Below are 23,172 nucleotides of genomic sequence, written 5' to 3' on the forward strand. Positions count from 1 at the left end.
AGCTTCAATTTGAGTTTTTTCTAATGCTTATTACTGCCTATGAAAATCCTCGTCTTACAAAAATCCATTAAGTGTCACAGTTGAGTGGAGTAGGTAAATCTAAACGCAAGAGACTGCAGACAGCAGGAACTTGAGGACCACTCAAGGCAGGCAAAGGGTAAATCCAGACAGCTAGCTAGACTATCTGTCCAATCTGAGTTTTCTATTGCACGACTAAAACAACTTTTGAATGTACACGTTCCACCAAAACAAGTTTCCTTCTTGCAGAAGCACCATTGCTCTGTCCGGCGGTTAGCGCGCCCATGACGATTGTGATTGGTCTAAAGAAAGTGCACGTTTTTCTCCCATCCCGGAATGCTGTGTGGACTAGTCAGACCCTCCTCCACAGCACTTTGGAGGAAGGTCTGGCCAAGCGAGAATAAGGGAACTGTGACCTGCCATAACTCAATGTCTAATGGGACGTAATGTTGAAGTGATATTTTATACCCACAAAGGCCAAAGGCCAACTCAACTGCCATTATTCAGCGCCATAACTCTGGAACAGAAGGGGAGACATTTGGTTGGATACTGAATTGGTGACGCTTAGCTTGGGTGCCCACCTTGAAACTGTAGAGATTGTATAGATCTTCTTTGCTGGGGCGGTTGAAGATGTGTGTAAAGCATCCATGATTCGCCAAACGATACACTTAATACCTTTTTTTTAATCAATTGCTTTAAAGTCTTTACTACATACTGTATATTATGAGTCTAGAGGGACATGGATGCAAACTGCAACTCGACTGGTTGGCGGAGGCATATAACAGCGAAGTGGTAATTCTAGTTTTACTGGATGTATCTGTGCACAGGGAAGACGGAAAATTCATGCTTACAATCTCATCCATTGTCAGGACTGTTAGCTTCATCACCAACTAGTATTGGATATTGGTTGTTTTTATTAACCTACTTTTTAAATACATATTCATATTTTCTTTAAAATATTATTTGCACTCTCGTAAAGATTATTCTGCATTTGGATTTGAATTGCCTCAAATTGCTCGGTGGCCTGATTGGTAGCTGATGAAAAGTAGGAAAAAAAGGTATTAAATACCATATGCACCAACATAAATTGTCTGCAGATAGCAGCATCTTAAAATACAGTGGCTATAGCAGCAAAACCAAAGTGTGTAGAATGTGAGTCTTCTAAACCAAGGAGAAGATCAGAACAAGTAACCTCTTTACTGTAGCCAGAGATGAGTTTCCTTTTTGTAACCCAATTCTGAAGAGAGCAAAAAACGGAGAGAAATTTGAACATTTCAAATATTTACGGGAAAAAAATTGTTCAATTTAATGCAGAGCTGACTCAGCAAAGAGTAGAAAATGCAGTCCGGCTCTGCTGTCTGCTTCATTAATACATGATGCAGAATGAGAGGAGGGAAGGGGACTTCTCTTATTGCAGAGAAAAGAAAAAAAAAATAAAAATACTTGTTTACAGTACATTTGATAATCAGGCATATGGAGAAAAATTACAAGTGCTCAGGACTTTCACTAGACAGTAATGTTCAAAAGGGCAGTTGTTCTCCTTAAAGGAATTCTCGGTGTCACAGTACATTATTTTGATGTTTACATACTGTACAGCTGGTTAACCAGGGTTAAGAAATGAATTATGTGTTAATGCAAATGGTGCGGAATACATCCTAAATGACCAAAAGGGGCAGAAAGCTCATTGCGTTGTTCATGTATTCCACGCAGGTTCCTTCACCCCCGTCGCCCTCTGCTAATGAACCAAAGTATGAGAAGCGCTGGCTGGATGCCGTCTCCCTGCCCTTGTTGATGGCCAGAGTCTCCAGATACAAAGCTGGCACAGATAAATTAAGGTAAGGGTAATCCAGCATGATACAATTCACCTCGAAGGTGCACAGTTCACTGAGCACAGTTGTTGGCTTAGCGAGCACTTTTCATTTAAGCGAGAGGGCGTTAATGCCAATATCTATGCACAGGCATAAACGGCTTAAAAGGTCACCGCTGCTGTGAGGCTCGGGTATAGAGGGTGTGACTGTGAAAATACTGGTCGAACTTGTAAATGCATTTGATTGCTGCGCCTGTCCTTTTTGTATTGATTTCCATGTGTACAGTAGTTTCACAGTTGTTTTCCTTTTAGAACCTTTTTCAATCAGCATTTTCTATTTCTAAACTGGGACAAAAGAAAACCTTAGAGGTGAATTGTTTTACAGAAATAACTAATGGTGCTACTAACATTTTCATAACCTCCAGATCCCATATATCTCACTCCTGTTTGTGTGTGTGGTAGACTCGTGACTAATTACAGAATTGTTATTATCAAAGTCTTCCATGAAGAGATTAACCCCTTTTTACATTTACATAATTGGCAAATAATCTTTTGGGCTTTTTAGCCTTCAATAGACAGAACAGCTGTAGACAGGAAAGGGGGGAAGAGAGAGGGGGAAGACATGCAGCAAATCGAACCCAGAGCTGCTGTGCTGAGGACTTAGCCTCTGCATATGGGCGCCCGCTCTACCAGGTGAGCTACCCAGGCGCCCAATCAAATTTTATACTTGGGTAACTTTCCTGGTCAAAGTCCAACATTATTGTGACGGTTTAGTTTTTATAAGAAACTCATATTCAAAGTGAAACTGTGGTACATTACAGTACAACTGTATTGGCAGTTTACAATAAAATGTTATGTGGCATCCTTAGACATTATCAGTCAAGACATTTACAAAACACATTCTAACAGTCATGACAATTAAACGTATCACATTATATCCTCTGGATTCAGATCACATTTAGCAGCACACAGATTTTGGTTTAGCAACAGGATAAGGGGGGATTCTAAATCAGCTGTTGGATGGCAGAAGTTACCAAGTGACCAATAATCTTCGTACACATTTTGATTTGGTTACATATAAGTTTAACAGAGAGGCTGCTGAGCCAGGCCATGCTACAGTACAGCATGACATTCTTAGCCTGGGTAAACCCTGACGAACTTCCGGCAAATTTGAGATTTGCTCTGCAGGTCAGTCTGGCGAAGAGCCCATTCAAACCCATTTCCAATGTCCTCAAAATTGAGGCACCAATCACAACCGCTGAGGCGGGCTTAACACCAATCACAACCGTTGAGGCGGGCTTTACGCAACGAGGATAGCGCAGCGACGGCGAGCCGCTTTTTGTTTACATTCAACATGACTGCTACCGAAGCCGTGCTTCACCAAGACCAGGGACCGGCAGGTCAGTCTGACATATGCCGATTTTATACCGGTCAATGCTATAATTAACTGACCACATAAGTTATACAAGTTACAGTTCTCAAGGACGCACGCACACACGGACAGAGACACAGTCTCTCTTTTTCCTTTCTCTCAACTTCTCCGCCGTGTGTATTGTGAAGCGCGTGTCCGCGCTATTCTTGCACATGTAGGGAGCCTCGTGAATGAACCTGCAACATATCAGCTGTTTGGAAATTCTTCAGCGTGTGTGCAGAAGATAACAAGTTAGCAATATGCAACACCTGCAAGGAGAAAGTAGGGCGTAGAGGGACCACACCAAAAACCAAAATCACATTTATTTTGTTGGATGTGAAAAGCGTCACCCGTATCGTTGGTCTGATTGGTTGAAGGACTATCCAATGAGCCCAGAGGCATTTGAGTGGCGTCCGTTGGTGACGCCCCTTTGGAAATGAACTGTCAATGAACCTTTCCCAGACCCACTCTCAGTTACAGCTGAGAAGGGTCTGGTGTTAACCAGGCTATGACATTCTGAATCACTAATTTAAAACACCCCCCCCCCCCCAAAAAAAAATAGTCAGCCTACTGGCTCCAAAAGATCAGAGTCTACGAGGAAAGTAAATGCGCTGCTGTTTCTTCTTACAAATCCATGGAGTCCATGATAGATTGGCATCTTTCATAACACCACCCAGGTATGTTTATGAAGAGACTTGTACAATTTCTACATTGTGACTTGTTACTGGAGACCCCTGACAATCAGGAGGAAGGCCAAACCTAATTTCTCTTAAGAGTGTTTTTGTCACACCACTTTCATGCAAACGGGGAGCCCAAAGAAATATAATTTAAACTTTTCTAATCAGGTTTTTTTTTTTTGTTTAAATTAAAAATGATTTGCCTTACCTTTTTCCTTATCATTTCTTACTCTTGAGGGGGTTTCCAGTTGCACAATTAAAAAAACTAAATGCAGGTACATAATGATAAATAAATAATGGAACTCTGCACTGCTGAGTTAATTAGAAATGTTAATTAAACTTGTTTTGGACACCTCTGTTGGTGTAATTTAGTTTTAAACCTTAGGCAGCTGCCCATGATAAGGAAACATGCCATACTCTACAGGAGACTGTCCTCCTGTCCGTGGCGTAGAAAGGGTGTGGTCCGTTAACAGCAGTCAAAGCAGCTCCACTTCAACCTGTGGTTACACTTGTACTAAAGTTTAGAGTACAATAGAATAGAGATGATGGCTCCAAGCAAATGTTGGATCATTGTTAATGATAGTAAGTATGATAATTATACTTATAAGTTATCATAATAACCATCATCATGGATAAATAAGCCGACAACGAACCATATACTGTAGGTACATTGAAAAGTATAATTTGATGTGATTGATGTACTTTTAAGTCAGTGCAGCAGTGCATTTTATAACTGTAGAGAATTCTACAACACCTCTATTACTGTAAAACTAATATATTCTCTGGTTTTTAAGCCCTAAATCGCAACACTGGTCTCTCTTTCTTGAGTCAATTATTCAGTCAGTGAAATAATAAATTAAAGAAGCACTGAACAGTTCACACAAGTGAGCAAGTTATGTATAAAATTGAATAAAAAACTATTGAATGATCACAAACTCGCTGTAATTCTATAGCATATATAGCCATAAAAATCTTAGATTGTAAAATGTTCATAAAATAAATAAAAAATAATTGATCCACAATATTACATATTACATGTAAGTAAATGTACTCACTTGTCTACTACTGTATCACTATGTCCGCCTACAGTAAAACCGCTGCTCTCCAGTCCACATCCCTGGCTGAGCAGTGCTCACACCTCTTTGCCTCAGGGCTTTTTCAACAACCCTGTAATAATAATTCTGCCAATCCAATCAATAGTTTAATCACTGATTAGTGCAGAGTGAAATATTGAAGAAATGTATTGATGGGATTTGGATTTATTTACACTAAGCCGTATCAACCCAGTGCTGAATCAGACCTAGCGGAGTGCAGTCAATAAGAAGCCCTGGAGGCAGAGAACACATCAGTATCAGTTTGCTCTACAAAACATGGCTGACATATATGACCTACCAGAATTCACACATACAGATCAGATCATTGTGGATGTTAACAGGGGTCAACTGCTGAATCTTTGACGAGATGATCTCAGAGGAACATGCACACTTACTGTTTTATTTCTTTCTTTATTTAATCTAGTGCTGTTATGATCTGTGGCTAAAATACATTTCTCATTTTATCAGTGACATACAAAATAATGTGGAATGAAAAAACTATTTGAACTTTAGAACACAGCTACAAACTACAACTGAGGGTTGTTGTAATAATAATAATAATAATAATAATAATAATAATTATTATTATTATTATTATTATTATTATTATTATTATTATTATTATTTATACTTTATTAATCCCGCAAGGGAAATTACGATGTATGTTGTGGCTTTATATCTGAAACACTGAAAATCCAATTGACTTTTACATTTTCCAGAACACAAGTGTATTTTACCCCTTGTCCAGATGACAATTTTGAGATTAGGGGAGAGAGTGTTGCAATGGCATGCAACAAAGGACCCCCAGGCAGCCGCATGGTTGGCACCTTAACGGCCACCCAGGTTTTTTTTTTAAGAAATCAAGGATTATGCAGGACATTTTCAAAGTCACCATCACTCACTGATAGCACAGGGTGGAAACAAACCTCTGCTGTATAAGCATACATATATTGCCATAAGTGTAAAGTAAGCTGCTCCTTTTTATACCTTTTTTTTAAATACAGATGTGATGTGTATAGTATTTTTCAGTTAGCAAACTGGCAAAGGAGCTTGAATTCTTATGTATTATTGTTTTAAATTAATAGTTGGAATCAGATTTATTGCTGAGTTTTCTGTCAAACATGGTTATAAAAACAGTAAAAGTAAAGTTGTGATGTTCAAATCTATTGATCACGTCCTCTTAAAATGAATGTGTGTCCAACAATTTTTCATATGGTTTACACATAAGTAGTTTTGTTACAGTTTAGGCTAAGGGTGAAGCATGGAAACAAATGTTGTTGTCTCACAGTAGGCAGGGCAGGTTTGGGTCTTTTGTTGATCCTGTATTGTGTTCTCCAAAGTTTTTATTTGTCATGTCTCTGCGTATAAATGTCTGGTCACACTAGGATTTAAAAATATGAAATTTTGTGGCGAAATCAATTCGAGTTGAAGGTAATGCAAAATTGAGCTGTGCAAATGTTACGCATTAAGTTGAACTTAGGTGATGAGCTAAGTCTTACCGTTGACCAATAGCAAGCCGTCTCGACAGTGACTAGGGCTGGCAACTCCCACACTCCGACACCTTGAATGCGAGACTCGAGCAGTCCATTAATAATTAAAAACAATCTTAAACATACAGACCGTTACGGGCTGATTACCACTTATTGTGGTGTTTTATTCAACATGTTAATGATGCATCATGTTTCAGATGTCCACCCTGTCTGTCCTCAGGATCATCAGCTGTCAGTTGTACTTTCTCTACAAGTCGATGGTTAGTTGCTGCTCTGTGCGCACAAGAGGACATGGGAGGCTCTATTTTCATGACGGCACAGCCAGCTCGCAGTCAGTTGCGCCCTGCCAAGTAATGTCAGGGTGTCCCAACCACACTTTTGTTTGCTCCGTTTTCAGGCGCACTTGGGCACACGGTGGGACCAGAAACCATTTTTTTTTTACAACAGTAAATGCTGGTTGCACAACATGTAACCAGTGGTTTTGCTGTGCGTAATTGTGGCTTGACAGCGTGCAACATCGTACAGTTAAGAGACTGCTGATGGAAGAGATACTTGCTGCCTTAATATGGCTGTAAAGAGAGTCACCAGTGTAAAGGAAAGGCCTTCAGTATAGTACTAACTGTCATGACAGACAGAGCTTTATTCTGCCTAGCTTAATTATCGCATTAATGCATGAAAAAACAGCATTATCATGTTGTAGAATTGTTATTGTTACTGTCCCATCAATTAACTACTCAGTCCCCCTTCCACCCCCAGTCCAACACCCCTGCCTGCAGTGGGTAATGTCCCAGAAGACCTACTCATAACATGCACCAACTTCCCCGATACCGAATCTCAATCCAAACTAAATTGAAAAGTTGGCAGCCCGAGGGTGGAGTTTAGCTTTGGTGGCGAGTAAGTTTGTACCGTCGAGGGGACGGAGAGCCGGAGAGTCCAAAATATAGGATGTACTGTAGCGTATTAGCTGTGTTGCACCATTCACTTTTATTTAACTGCCTCAGACTGTTGGAGTTAAAACTTCCACAGTTACAAATAACATCTTTGAATACACTGTGTAAACTTATTGCCCTGTTAGCAAACTAACTAAGCTAACAAGCTAATACGTTTGCTAATTGGCCATTAGCAGTAAAGAGAACATAGAGAGAAGGTCTGGGAGCTATATTGTGTTTGACTGGCACTAGTCTGGCTGGTTAGCTCGCCAGCTACATCAGTTCAACAACTAGCCCTACTAGTCTTTACGTCACTAAGCTTCTGGCTCCACTTTTTTTATATACCTAAATACTTAGGTAAACTTGATAAGGCTAATGTATTCGTCAGAAGGTATTATGTCTGTAAAGCTTTTCTAATTTTGGTAAATAAACACATTTGCAAGCAGCTGGAATGTGCAAGGCCTAAAGGCAGGGCTGTAGTCAAGTCCACCTTTGTCGAGTCCAAGACCAGGACTAGTCGAGACAGAGTCAAGACAGAGTCCAAGACCAGACAGAGTCCAAATGAGAGACAGTCAATACCGAGACAGGGAAAAAAAAAAAGAATCCTCTTCAAGACCACTTACTTACCTGTCCATAATGTATGTGATGTGAGACACAGTATATCTTCTACTTAAATATGATCATTTTGCTTTATTATTTGTAATAATCAAAAAACAAGTGCAGAGTAACACACTATAGGATAAAATATGAAATGGAAATGTTCCCATTCTTGAACTTAATACTTGTCCTGAAGAATTCATAGTAGCTGAATTCTGACATTGTGTCTGTGGCCTTAATGAAAATGATTGATACCTGATGATTGAGGTATATGATGCAGCCTGGCGTATTCCAGGCGACCATCAATGGTTTTGTTTTGAAGGAGGAAGTCACTCCAGAACAAAAACATGTAGTGCCGGACTCGGTCGAGACCAGCTAGAACATTTGGCGAGTCCAATGGCCAAGTCCGAGACAAGTCGGAGTCCAAATACCAACGAGTTGGAGATGAGTCTGTGACAACGGCCCTGCTTAAAGGTTCCTTAAAGTACCTTTTAAAGTCATACAGTAAATCATTCCTTATTGAAGAGGTCAATTGTGATCACTAGAAGTCCCAGTTCAAGGGAAAGCACGAGGAGCTACCATTTAGTGTTAATGGAAAGGTATTGTTGACTCAATGTTGATGTGGACTCTGCAGACCCGGTTGTTATTGTGTCTAGAAATCCTTGCTAGTATGCTCCCATATGGGATGACAAATAGTTTTTTCTCAAAGCCTTTCTTTTTATACCCAAATTTAAATCCACTCCATGAGTGGAACTGGGGAATTGTTCTTTTGTTCATGTTTTATTTTTTTAAAAGGAGTCTGAAAAGAAGGCCACATGTAGCTGATAGTGAAAAGGCAGAGAACAGACCTTGTTTCCTTCCTTTGCACAGATTCTCGTGGCAACACTGAGGTGTCAGACCAGGTCCACAGTCTGACAGTGAGGTATTCTCAGCCTTTTGTTTAGGCTGTCAAAACGGATATATTTGAAAGGGAAGGGAACTTGCAAATGAATAGTTTATGTAAAAGTAGGCATTTTGCATACAGTAGTAGCCATTGGTTAAATTGAAATATATTAAAAAGATATCATGTTAGACTTTGATGATCCAGTCCTATGTCTTAATTCCAGCTGTGTTACTAGTTTGATCACTATTATGATTTTTGAAGTTGAACTTGTTTTCTTTGTAGAAAATCAAAAGCAAACCCTTTTCTGTCATTAATTATGCTGAAAACGAAATGCCCCGAAGCATGCCTATTCCCCGCCTCACTAATCAGTAGACATGGCACATTTTCTCTCTCATTGCCATGCACACTATAACGAACAGTTGGATTCCTTCCAAAATCACTTATAACCCCCCATATATTCATGTATCATCCTGCATGTTGACCAGGTGATGCGTCTCTGGTCTGCCTCAAAGGATTTATAACTGCATAATCAGCAGGCATAGTTTGTGCCGTTGTGAGCGCTGTAGATGTCTGAAAGAATCTCACTAGATCCCATCTCTCAGTGAGGATTTCAGTCCTGCTCACTGAAGGTGGAAGAACTTCAGCAGCTACATCTGACAGGGTTGTGTTCTCCTGACATTGATCCACCAGCTGTATGTCACTTTGATTAATTGCTTCCTTTGGAGCTCTTCATTCATTGCACTTTCATCCCTTCTTACATTGCCCCCATTACTGCATGCTATCAAAGGTTTTTTGCATTAATTGAATGGGATCTTACTGATATTCTGTCTAATGTCATTTCATCAGTTGCTCACTTTATCTCTGCAGTACAGTAGTACTGTGCTTACAGAACATTTTTTTTTTTAAAAGAATTGCAAACATCAATTAGAGATGCTTTATAATCATACAAATTACAGCACACTGTTAATTTGGGTCAAGCACACTGCCTGACACAAAGAAATTGCACCCTTGTTTAAGCAAAAAATGTCATTTAAGTCCAGTGAAAATCACCCCTGGAGAGGCGCTGGGTCAGTACACAGGCAGCGGAACATAAGATTTTAACAAGCCTATTGCATATACAGTATAAAAAGTCATGCTCACTAGAGGATTTGTTAGGAATGCTGACTTTGTAACCGCTAACCTTGAGGTGTGTGTGTGTGTGTGTGTGTGTGTGTGTGTGTGTGTGTGAGACGGTTTGGGAGCTGTCTTAGAGGATTTCCCTCTTCATGCTGTGCATTCGATGCCTCCTATTGTTTCTGTGTTTATCAGCCTTCACCTTACAAACCTGCACAACATCTCCCTGCTTCTCATATGCACTACCATAATCATCAAGATTTTAACAAATTATTCCTAATGTTGCCAATTCTGGGATTGCTTAACTATCACATAAGGGTGTCCATGTTCAGTGACCACTATCTCGGAGTCTAAATCTGAGTCTGAGCGTGCCGCTGCACTGAAATGAAATGTCAAAAAAGTGTTATATTTTGCTGATGAGTGCAATCTCTCTTTAGATGATGATGATCCGCACCCCATCTACTCAGAATTTAATTTTGTCAGAAAAGCACTGCACTTAACCTCAAGGCACACAGAGGAGATATCAGAATCCAAAACATTTACCCAAAATATTAATACAAAATAACTTGCGCTGTAAAATAATAAAATCCCCATCTCTTCTTGAAATGGGACTGCAAGGTGTATAATTTTGACTTCTCTTAACTAATTTGGAGAGGTCATGCAGGGGGCTTTCTTCGGTTCTGTTAAGTTCTTTCAGTAAATTTGTCAGGATTTTGCAGGCCAGATTTTCAACAAAAACTGGGATTTATTATGTTTGGGCAGATCTGGGCTAGCGGTCTCCCCCTGTTTCCAGTCTTTGTGCTAAGCTAACTGGCTACTGTACATTTACCATACAAACACGAGAGTGGTATTGATCTCCCATCAAACTCACTTCCAGAAAGCGTATAAAATGCTGAGCTATTCCTTTAAGCTTTTGACTTCCCCTACAGTATATTCATGTGCACTCCCACACTGTTAAAAACAGACAGCATCTGTCCATGTTTCCTTATAATTGACTCATGAAGTGCCTCTCCAGAGCATCTGTTGGGAAGACATTTTATAACTAGGTGTCAAAAGCCTATCAAGCTCATGAAAGATGTTCCACTGCATGTATTGCAGTACAAGTCTTACCGCTTAAAGTAAATTGAAAGAAGTAACGAGCAGCTCGAGCTAGACTTTGTGCAAGATGTCTCTTAATCTTCCGCACCGCTCCTGTCTAATTTTGACCTCTATCCTCCTCCAGGTCCAACTGTTTTGAAGTCTTCACCTTGGATGGAGCCAGCACCAATATTCTTCAATTTTGTACTGCAGCAGAAAGCACCGACTGGCTCCAAGCAATATCTACAAATATCAATGACTTGACACAGGAGAACGTAAGTCCATCTCTAAAGACTAGAGGCTTGCTTGGATCTTCTTGTGAGTATTTATTAATAATAAAGGTGATTTTTCACCTATTTGTGATCATTTAAAATATGTGACCTTAATTGAATTCTTTTGACATCCAGTAACTTAACCAAGGGGATTATTTCTGCATAATCACTGGCATAACATTGGGTAATGTAGTCTATTTTCAGTTTTTTATTTGTTCTTTGAGAATCTGGTATCTTATTGATCTATCAATCTATCTATTGATTTGTTTATCATAGTCACAATGGGCAGATAATTAATTTATGGAATTACAAAATTTGAGATGGTGAATTTCATCCTTTTATTCATTCGACTTTTAGAGTCGATAACGCCATCTTAATAAAGAGAACCTAAAAGCATACAATAAATGTTTTGCCCACTGTTATTACGTGTATTTCCCCTTGTGATTTTTCACAGCCACAAAGGCAACAGTGCAACATGGTTTTAATAGACTATTCCTGTCAAGCACTCATTGAGTCACAGTGGCACCTCTCCCTCTCTGCTGACAAAAAGAGCCTCTCTCATGCCTAATTAATGACTGCAAAGTAGTCATTCTGCATGTGCCTCTCTGTCTCATTTCCTCCTATTTCACTTTGATTATCACACTGATGATGTGATGCATTTTTGGTAGGGATGCAGACGTACTGTATGCCCGTGCTCGTCGATTGCACAACTGCCTTTTTTAGAAAGTGTGATTAATTCATGCCTGCATCACCTAATTACGGACGTGGAGTGTGATTGCTAAATGGCCAATCAGGATGTAATTGTATGCCGGCTTTGGGAGAGAGCGGAACTTTTGTTTTAATGACCTACAACCTTCAAATAGACTTTGTGACACCCTTGGGGTCCGTCATGTGCTTTTTATGTGGATGACTGTCATCTGGCAGGGTGGAGAAATACTTTATGCTGTTTGATGTTCTTTTAGATGGACTAAAGCAGAATGAATTGGACAGCTTGTTAGTGCCTAATTATATAAGGATTTCATGTGACAATTTACCTTCCCTTTGTAACTGAGATGAGGCGATACAGGAGCAGAGATCATGCTGAGCGTGATATGCTGACACAGCAGGGGTCTATTCAGTCTGAAAATGTTTTGCACTAGTTTGCAACATTTTTCATCATCATAACCTCCAAGATACACATTGCAAAAGGTAAATGATGTTTCTAAGACTTTAACTTCATACTTTCTTGGAGCCTCAAGGTAGTTTTCACATTACATTTTTCATCTCACAAACTTTTAAGTCTTTCTGCTGACTGAACCTTTTTAAATGAAAAAACCCCAGATTATATTCATAACCATTTATATACTGTATATATGTTTAGCCATTATTTGTGCATCCCTTATTGTGAAGTCTAGATTGTGTGTGTGTGTGTGTGTGTGTGTGTGTGTGTGTGTGTGTGTGTGTGTGTGTGTGTGTGTGTGTGTGTGTGTGTGTGTGTGTGTGTGTGTGTGTGTGTGTGTGTGTGTGTGTGTGGAAACTGCTTTACCAGGTAATTCTTTGCTGCCAGTTCATGCACTGTTATTTAGGTTTTTTAATGTAAATAGTCAAATGTTATACAGTAAAATCAAATGTTATTACTTGAGATTAAATTAATTATTGCATTTTATTGAATTAATACTAGCCATTATATAAAAATAAAACGAATTAAATGAAAAAACTTGAATTTTCTTATGGCACAAAATTTCACATCTAGAAATGAATGTTAGTTGCTACGCTAGTACTTAGTTAGCAAACCTAAACTCACTGGATAGACAGAATATACATAAAATTGAAAATAGTTATATCTTTATCTGTCAAGCCTCTTTAGATCTGCAGATTCATAGCAAAAAAGTATAATTAGGTTGTGGTGATGTGTGTGTTATGACTAACTCATGACTATCTCTCAACCATATCATTCCCGGATGATTTACAGGGTCAGGAGGATACTTATTATTATTATTATTATTATTATTATGTAAACTTCATATGTCACTAATATTTTTTTTTTTTTTTTTCACAGATAAAAATTGTCAACAAATACTGCTCTTCAGATGATCAGGTATGCTGACAGTAGCCTAACTCTGCATACCAGTCCAACATATCTTTTTAAAACCAGATACATAATTACAATTGTCACATTATGTCACTGCTGGCAGTTCTAAGTATACCTTTTATTTGGTACTGCTGGTAGAGAAACAGACGAGAAAGGCTTTGAGAGGTCATAATTGAATCTCTCCTTAAAAGTATAATGGACTTATTGGCTCAACGGCTCAAAGAAAATGTTTAATTTATTATCTCCAGATGGAGAGCTTTTGTGGAGGTCCCTTCTTTGCAGGAAATGTTATACAGGTGTACAAAATTGCATAATCTGCATACAAACGCAGCTGTCCTGGCAGCTCAGAATGTATCCATAGGCAATAAACAGCTTGGAAACAATTTTGGAACACTTAAGGCCGATTTATGCTTCTGCGTTAAATTGAAACCGTGGGTATGTATGTAGGTACGTGGAGATACCGACCCTATGCCGTAGCCTGACGTGCACCTCTCAAAACAATTCTCCACACACACACATGCCGGCCCTGCTATTCTCTTAAAGAGATCGACGCACACACCAACGTACAAGTATAAACTTTGGGCCACTTACATAGGCTACGCCGAAAGCTCTGTGTGGAGCCTCAGCAGAACTTTAAATTAGCCTTTATTCAGTCAGGTGGTCAGGAAGGAGTTGGGACCAGCATGTGGAAATTGATGTGCATTATTCATTACAAGATGTAGTGTAGATGGAGTGTAGCAGATGAAGCAGCACAGCACATACAGCACAGATATGCTGCTAAGAGGAAAGCAGAGAAACATCCCAAGTCAATCTGAGGTAGATACAAGGTTAACTGTTGCCTTTCAGCTGAGACTGCAGCACCACTGTACAGTGGGGTATTACATTACATTACATGTCATTTAGCTGACGCTTTTATCCAAAGCGACTTACAGTTGCTATATATGTCAGAGGTCGCACGCCTCTAGAGCAACTAGGGGTTAAGTGTCTTGCTCAGGGACACATTGGTTGATGTATCGCAGTGGGAATCAAACCCGGATCTCCCACACCAAAGGCATGTGTCATATCTACTGCGCCATCACCACCCCATCATCGGTATCTGTTAGATGTAGCCTGTCAAAGATGCCTCACTGCAGTTCTTTAACTCAACCCCTTCGATTGTTCACATTTTCTTATTCTGGTGTGTCTGGTCTGTTGATAGAGCAAGTACAGAGGTCTATTGTGTATATTTTTTTCACAGTTCTCTCAAATAGTAAACGTGTCAATGTCATCCTCCATCTCCGCAGATTGTTCACAAGGGCTGGGCATGTGAAAGCCCCGAGGGAAACGCTGCTGGGAGAACCTCAGCATTCAAGTTCCTGGCACTGAGAGGACCATATTTTTATATCTTCAGAAGCCCCCCGGTAAATAAGCTTTTTTTTCTTTCTTTTTTTTCTCTTTTTAAATCATTTTCCTAGTTGATTAACTTTTAATTTTTGTCATTCAGATCTGATTTTAAGCTAATTTGAAAAGGTTTTGTTCAAAATCGGAAGCTTATGACATAACTTACACTTCAACAAGTGCAAATGATTAAAACTGTGGATTCAGCTCAGCATAAGAATGTGTTCAGGGCCTTTTTGAAATTGTTTTTGAACGTAACAAGTGTGATGATTTTATGCTGCTGCTCACTGATATGCGATTGTCCCCCATAGTGCTGTATGGTCTGTGTTGTTGAAGCAAGTTGGCAGCATCTGTAAAATACTGTATGCTTCAGTTATCATTAAATATGAGAAGACAGGCATGCTGTAACTGGTGCTGAATTTATATTTATGATCATGGCCGACTGTTATGTGACAGTGAAACAAGGTTAATTGTTTTAATTTTTACAATATAATGTTAATTAGATCTGTCAACATGTATCGCAGTGGATGCATTGAATTATTAGTTAAGCAAGAGGTTTAAGTATTAAAGACCCCCTAGCACATTCTTTTCCAGCTAAACTATACTGGCTTGAATGTTAATTGATAAGTAGTATTAGCTGATTCAGTGTTTAGTTAGACCCAATGTCACCGTCGTTACACCATCCAAATATTGCTAAAACCTGCCAAAAACCTTTTTAATGTAACTTAATCTCACTGATAGTTTTCAGCCAATCACTTTTTTTGGTTGCATTTGCATTCTGTCCTTCCTGACATTCAAAACAGTGTTCACCACTGCGACAGTGGTTAAAGCAGTAAAGTACGTGCAAGATGCAGCTCATCATCAAGTACCCACAGTCACAGTAATTAATGCCCTCAAGGATTTTCTAGCCTTAATATTTAAATGTGGTTACAACACATGTATAAAACATTTAATGAGTTTTTGTAATGGGCTTAATGAGTCTTTGCATGCTTAAGCAAGTATATATATTTTTAGACTATAGCCTATGATGCACAATATTATATGTTCTTACATTTGACCTGTTTCGGCCAAAAACTTTATTCAGTGAGGACCTTACAATTTGTACTCTTGCAAGGGGTGGAAAAGCCTATAAGCCTGTATGTTTTATACAATGAGATACTTTATATCTCCACTGACACTAACTTTAAATAAATCCTTTTGGGGTTAACTTGTCAGAAGACCTCTGAGACTTACTGATATTAAATATTATATTAGGCCTACTGATTAAACAACTGGACTTTGGGGTCAGGTGTAGTCTATGTGGGCCCATGTTCTGGATGTGGAAGCTCCCTTACTGGAATACTGAATATAATTTTAATTGTTACCTTCAACCAGAATTTTGTGATTTCCTTACCATAAATATAGCCGTTTTTGCAATAAATTGTTGCCTAAAAATGTGTCAGAATGCAGGAATTGAAATCTTTTACACTCCAAATTTCCTGGGGGACGACCCCCAGACCCCCCTGACTTAATGTGCCCACCCCCCAAAAGGCCCATTCTGAGCCAGGAAATATCATGACTACATATATTATGAGTCTGGAGAAACATGGATGTAACTGCAACTTCACTGATTGGTGAAGGCATACAACCACGAGGTGGTAATTGTTGTTTTGATCCATATTCTCATTTGTGACATTGGCTTAAAGCCCCGGTGTGTAACGTTTGTAGTTGTTCATTATCAAAATCTGTATTGCCCTTCACAAACTTCCTTTTTCAGGAATATTGACCACCACCAGTATTCCTATTAGCTTGAAAGAATGAAAGAATGATGTGCCATCTTGAAATACGTTAGCCGGTAAGGGACATACAGGCTATACTGCTCCGCCTTTCGCGTTTTCGACTCGCAGCTGCTGCTAATGGCTATTGTCGCTTCCTGGCCCTGGCAAGTTTGGAGGACCACGCATATTCAAAATCCAAATTTCAGATATTATTTTCAATAATTAAAAAAACAGGTCATAAAGATGCATACAAAATAATTATGACACCACAGAGACCTAACAGGCTCTATGCACTGCAGTGGTTCACAATGTCCAAAAATCAAATTACAACTAGCTAAAAGGTTTTGAAATTCTTTTAGCCTACCAGATCAAACCAAAATAGCCAGTCTTTCACTGCGAGAAGTGCGCTCCTTGTTTTGCTGATAATAAAACCTGCTTTGGAGAATTCACTCTCTGATGGTGTGGAGCTGGATGGGATACTGTGGATTCTTTTCACGGCTAGACAGCTTTGGGTATCTCTCCTTGTTCTTTTGCCACCATTCCAGCTGTCCTGTATCACTTATTTACCTCACGCCCTCTTCATTCAGCTGTTCCTCATCACTGGACAGCAGCATTGACATCACCTGGTCCTTCTCTTTCTGTTTTGGAGACCTGTGGGCTCACTCTCCTCCACCAAGTCACGGTCATCGCTTTCCTCCTGGAAAGGCCTGTCTGCTAGACTTTCAGCTAGATTTGCCACCGCTGTAAAGGCCTTGTTCCCTTGTTCATCTGTGAAAAAAGAAAGCTTATTGGAATGTGGGTGAATAATGGCAGAAATTATGTCTAAGTGTTACTATGCCCTGCTGTGTGACTTTCTTCCATTGTTGTTGTGTCTAACACGATATTTCCAGGCGCCAGTCTCGAATAATGAAGTGTTCTGTAGCTGTTCTATCTCCAAGTAGTCTGAGAGAAATCCAAAGTGGCCAACACTGGCCATAAGATGATACTTAATACAGGTTCAATATCAGCTAGTGAACAAAGTGAATAGCCTTTTGTGCTGTGTTAGTTTGTGAGCTCTGTTCTCCCATTAGTATAAAAATCACTGTAGTCAAAAATGTGCTTCTTTCATCTTCTTACTTCATTTGGCAAGTGTTTCCACAGGTTAATCATGTTTACTCTCTGGACACTGTGATTTATTGTGCCACGGTGGCTGTGCACATTAGTTGTTTAGTCTCTGTTGGTCTATCCTTCTACCTGTTAGAGTTTTTGTCATACTTTAACACTGTTTGACAAGGTGCCTCACCTTCTCTGTTTTAAAGATTCCCCAGCAGCTTTTGTCTGCCTATTTGTCTCTTGTAGATTTTAAAGACAGGGTTTCAATGATGCTCTAAGCTGCACATTAAGGGCAGACTTCAGCCTGAGTGTTTGCGGCCCAAGTGTTTCCTGTTACTCTTTGTGAGGTTCTATCAATGTAATTTTCAGGACCTTGTCTCTCAAGAGGGACCGCTCACCTCAGTGTCTCAAGGATATGATGCTGCTTCCACCCTCCTCTTAAATCAAGAAAGCCGACAAGGATGATAAAGATTATTGGTCTATAAAAAAACTCAAATTTCATGGCCTTAATAGTGTGGGGTGATAGCCATCTAATGTGCAGTCTTTCGGAGAGACTAATCTGAAATGCTTGCTAGTTTAAGGGAATAGTAAGACATTTTGTAAAATAGTATTTGCTTTCTTGCTGAGAGAAGAATGATAGCACTCTTATTTCTGTACTGTTAATATAAAGGCCCTGCTTAGGAGGGATAGCTTAGTTCAGCAAAACTGGGCAAAGTTACTTCCTGCAGTCTCCACTGGTTGCCTGGCAACCTCATGTTGACAACGAAACTGCAAGAAAGAACATTTCCCAAAATGTCAAACCTTTCTTAAAGATGGACCCCTCATGGGATCTGTGACACAGAGCTAAGAGGGTTGCTGTTTCTCAGCCAGCAGTCCATTTTCTTTTGGAGAATTCTGCCAATCCATCCCTTTTACATGCCAATGACACTGGCCTCTTTGGAGGAAAGAAGTGCTTCATCTCACAAGGATGACGTGAATGCTTGATGCAACTTTTGTATCCACGAGTAACGTAAGTGAACATGGATTATGTGCCTGCTGGGAACAAACGCATTACATCTTGAGTTTTATATTCAACAGTCTCCAACACTGGCTTACCAATGATTTTCCTGTGTAGAATAGGACGCCCGTCCGTACGGCACATGTTGGCAATTCCCTCTCTACATATTTTTGCTGTGTGTAAGATTAGAGATGGTTGATACCATCAAACAAGCCAGTTTGGAGGCAGGCTGCCTTTCGTTCTGCATGGGGCATCGCCACAGGAAAGAGAAAACTACCAATGTTGGAGATATTTCAACAGCATTGTGGTTGGTGCCTGTGTATTCTCTAGGGATACTTAGTTGTAAGTAAATTGCTTATTGCTCTTTCTAAACCAGCATCAACATCTCTTCAAAGACACATGTTAACATAAAGGATGCTCCTAAAGGAGTAATATATTGCACACAAGTTGTCTAAATGCTGCAGGAAATGTTTCTGATTTCTCTTTTAAACTGAATATGCCACAGGCAATGAATGTTTTTTTTTTTTTTTTTTTTTTTTTTTCAGATGCAGAGACTAAAGTCTGAAGTTGGTACTTTTTTGTTGGTAGCTTTAACTAAAAAGAACATAACTAAAGACTGAGAGCTGGTGAGAGCAGCAGTAAAATATGTGAATACAGAGCAGTTGTTTTACTTGACACAGACCAATCAAATGGGACTAACAAATCCTGTTGACGAGGTGTTGGTGAGAGAAGTCATTAGCCATAATTCTAATGGATTGCATTAAACATAATAGATGCATTGTCGAGTCGTTGAAATTTTGGTTCCGTGAACTGAAAGCATTATGCAGCTGGTGGGTTGTGTAATGCCAGGACTGTACACTGGCTTTTGTTGAAATATGGCATTAGCCAATATCCCTGAGGTAGAGAGGACTTGAATATGTAAAAGGATAGCATAAGTGCATGTGCTTAAATGAAACGCGCCCTGGAAAAAACAAAATCCTTTGAGTGGCCTCTTGTCAGTCTTGGTTAGTGTGCGTGCTATATAAAAGAGAAAGTGCTCATTGTAGCATGCTGCAAACTTTTAGCATTCATTTTAACATAGAGAAACACCTCACTAATGATTTATTTTAACCACAGCTAGATATGGTTGATCTGGTCTGTGACTCTGCTCAAGACTTGGGTTTTTTAGCTGTAATTTCTGCATTCTAAAAACAAACTCATCCTATGCTCTTCCTACTGCAAAATGTCTGCTGGATTCTTGATGATTTGCGTCATTACAAATGTCAATGTGATTTTAAATGATTGATGATTTGATTTTCTTACATCTAAAACAAAACCTGGTTTTACACATCTCTCTATAGTAAAAAATGTGTGATGTGGTATCTTTAAATACGTTGTTACTACAATAGTACTGTGTGTCTATACATGTTTGTTACTTGTTACATTGTTGGGATACCTTAATCTTTGTGGATAATGCAAATGTTACTTTCTTAATGTATTTCATCCTTAACATCCTGCCACTCGGAAATATCATACGCAAACATGGTCTTCACTTCCACTGCTACGCCGATGATGTCCAGAACTTCATTTCTACCAAATCCATCACCACAGCTACATCCTCCACCCTGACCAACTGCCTCACGGATATTCAAACCTGGATGCAAACCAACTTCCTCAAACACAACTAAAATAAATCCGACTTGATCTTCATCAGCCCAAAATCCCTCACAAAGAACACCCAGAACTTCGGTCTCACTCTTGCAGCCCCCTCCCTCTGGAACTCCCTACCCATAGACATCCGTGACTGTACTGACCTGGACATATTCAAAACCCTAAACACACCTCTTCAGATTAGCTTTAATCAATAGTCTTACATTTCTCACCTGATAGTTACTGGTTTTATTGTTTTTAATAGCTTTTAATATGCTTGTTTTTTGTGTTGGTTTAATTGTTTATCTGTTTTTAATGTGCTGGTTTTACTGTAAAATGTCTTTGAGTACCATGTAAAGCACTATATAAATAAAATGTGTTATTATATATGATGTGTATATACCTGTGCAAAGTGCAACAGGATACATCTATTATTTTCCCCGACACTGGCAGTCATCCAGGCATTGACACAGCCAATCTACCTGCGGAGCTTTCGTTTGCATTTGGTATTTGGAGGTGCTGCTAACAAGTGCGAAACAGCTTGTTTTGATATGCAGCCTCTCCATCTCACATTTCTTGATGTTTGTTTCTTAGATCAGTGCCGCTGACTGGGGACAAGCTGAAACAACATATAACCTCTATGAGGTTCTTTTCAAGGTCCACAAGGTACGTTAATGGCAGGGTGCTGTGATGTGCATCAGGGATGATCAAAATTTGGTCGCTGCAGTTTTTTGTTTTTTTATCTCAGTATAGATGGCTGCTTTTTATCAGATAGAATAGTGTTTCAGTACACAGTGAAGGTTCCTTTGTTTAACCTGAGAATTAAGGAATTCTCTAGCCCCCTCCCCCTGAATTATGCATTAAAAAAGTAAAGGGACAGTAAAATCTTTTTCCCAACATGTAGTAATAAAAATGTTGTGTTACAGCTGTGGATGGCAGAGGACTGCTGGCTCCAGGCGAGGCTCTACTTGGGGCTTGAACATTCTCCTGAGCAGCAAGACAATGAGTCTCTGTGCTTCAGTATTCTGGTCGGCCACGGCCAGAGCCACACCTTCAGGGTAGAGCTGGCCACGGACCTGGCTATCTGGGAGAAGTCCTTCCAAAGAGCGGTCTTCTTGGAGGTGCAGCGAATACGAGTGAGTATTTCCATGTATAACATGGCAAATTCTTCTGTTGCTAAACTTAGGAGGCAACCTGTTTTTTAGATGCCATTTTTTAAAACTTGCTAAATACTACCTGGATTAAATGAGTTCTCAAAGGAGAGCCCCTGACCAACACCTTTTCCTAGCCTCAAAGGTTGAAATTAAGACCACGGCACTATGTGGGCTTTAAAGAGATACTTTGCCGATTTTTAACCAGCTTTGTATCGCAACAATGTGGTTAGTATGTGTGAATGAACAACTGTAAACTTCACCCCATCTTGCAAGTGCCCAGATCTTCGTACTCCTCTCCCGGCACATACAGACACAAATAGTCTTTTAATTGTCATTAGGGCAAGTGTATGCCATTGTTCTGTAAGTAGGTCTACAGCCCGGCACCGAATCAACACGAGTCACTTCGGCTTGACGTCCGTCAAGGCGTGCAGATTCTCAGTCTTATTTCGCCATTGTCCATGGGGTCAACTTTTTTTATTCAGCTACTGCTGTTTCATTGTTCTGATTGTGGTCAGATGTTTCATCAGAGGACAGATGCGTTGAGATTTTATTTATTGAAAATAAAGTTTTGATATTGGCTGGTGCAAGATGCACTTTACAATTAAAGTGGATTCATTCAATGCTAAACCCCTACTATCATGGATCAAGGCTGAATACTTAAGACAATGATTCAGCAGCAAAATCCTGTTTGTGTCATTTGTAGTCCCGTTGATGTTTAGATGGAGGTTGTTGTCTTGGCACCAAAGACGTCAGGGCCCTGACCTCCTCTTTGTAGGCTGTCTCGCCGCTGTAGGTGATCAGGACAATGAGAGATGTGTCGTCAGTGAACTTTAGGGTGGTGTTGGAGCAGTGTGTGGCCATGCAGTCGTGCGTGAGCAGGGAGTACAGAAGAGCTCTGAGGATGCAGCCCCGGTGTTTGAGTGTCAGGGTGCAAGATGTGGCGGAGCCAATCCTCACTGCATGGGGCCCGCCCGTCAGGAAGCTCAGGATCCAATCACAGATGGTGGTGTTGAGTCCCAGGTCTCTGAGCTTGGTGATGAGCTTGGAGGGCACAATGGTGTTGAATGCTGAACTATAGTCTATGAATAACATTCTCACGTACGTGTTCATCTGGTCCAGTTGGAAGAGGGCAGTGTGGACGGTGAGGGAGATCTATTAGGCCTGTATGCAAACTCTAGTGAATGAAGGTTTTGACTAACCGCTCAGAGCAGTTGGGTGCTTCTGGGCGGTAGTCATTCAGGCGGAGGTCTTTTTGGGGACAGGGACAATGGTGGTCTTCTTGAAACGTGTAGACTACCGACTGGAGCAGTGAGAGGTTGAAAATGTCTGTGAAAACATCAGCCAGTTGATCTGCACACACCGTGAGAGCTCAGCCAGGGATGCCGTCAGGTCCAGGTGCATTTAGTGTTTTATTCTTCTTGTGTTTTATCACACCTGCTGTGTGTTTTTCTTCTGATTACTGTCCCAGCCCGGCTCCTGGGCTGTGACAAAAACTGGGAGAACCCGAGGGGAAGCTGCCAAACAAATGTATTTATTATAAACAGCCAAATTAATAATCAACAATAAGAAACATAACCTAAACAATAGGACTAAATAAGGAAACATGCAGCTGCCGTCATGTCACAGGCCTGCCCTCAGAGAGAGTGAACTGCTGACAACAGGCAAAATATAATACAAAAAGATGTTTGTCATTTTGATACGAATACATATTAATAAATGAGATGTTG

The 23,172-nt window shown here is 39.9% G+C and overlaps 1 protein-coding gene across 1 annotated transcript in view; it reads left to right on the forward strand.

The window, feature by feature from the left end:
* The window catches only part of sntg2 (syntrophin, gamma 2), a 76,960-nt gene that overhangs the window by 41,669 nt on the left and 12,119 nt on the right, over positions 1–23,172 (forward strand). The window contains exons 9-14 of the mRNA XM_028565746.1: positions 1,729–1,853; positions 11,242–11,371; positions 13,407–13,445; positions 14,723–14,839; positions 20,886–20,957; positions 21,218–21,427. Coding sequence (XP_028421547.1) covers positions 1,729–1,853; positions 11,242–11,371; positions 13,407–13,445; positions 14,723–14,839; positions 20,886–20,957; positions 21,218–21,427 — 693 coding nt within the window. The remainder of the gene's footprint in view (positions 1–1,728; positions 1,854–11,241; positions 11,372–13,406; positions 13,446–14,722; positions 14,840–20,885; positions 20,958–21,217; positions 21,428–23,172) is intronic.

The sequence above is a fragment of the Perca flavescens genome, chromosome 20 (genome assembly GCF_004354835.1).
Source record: "Perca flavescens isolate YP-PL-M2 chromosome 20, PFLA_1.0, whole genome shotgun sequence".
In the NCBI taxonomy this organism is placed as follows: domain Eukaryota; kingdom Metazoa; phylum Chordata; class Actinopteri; order Perciformes; family Percidae; genus Perca; species Perca flavescens.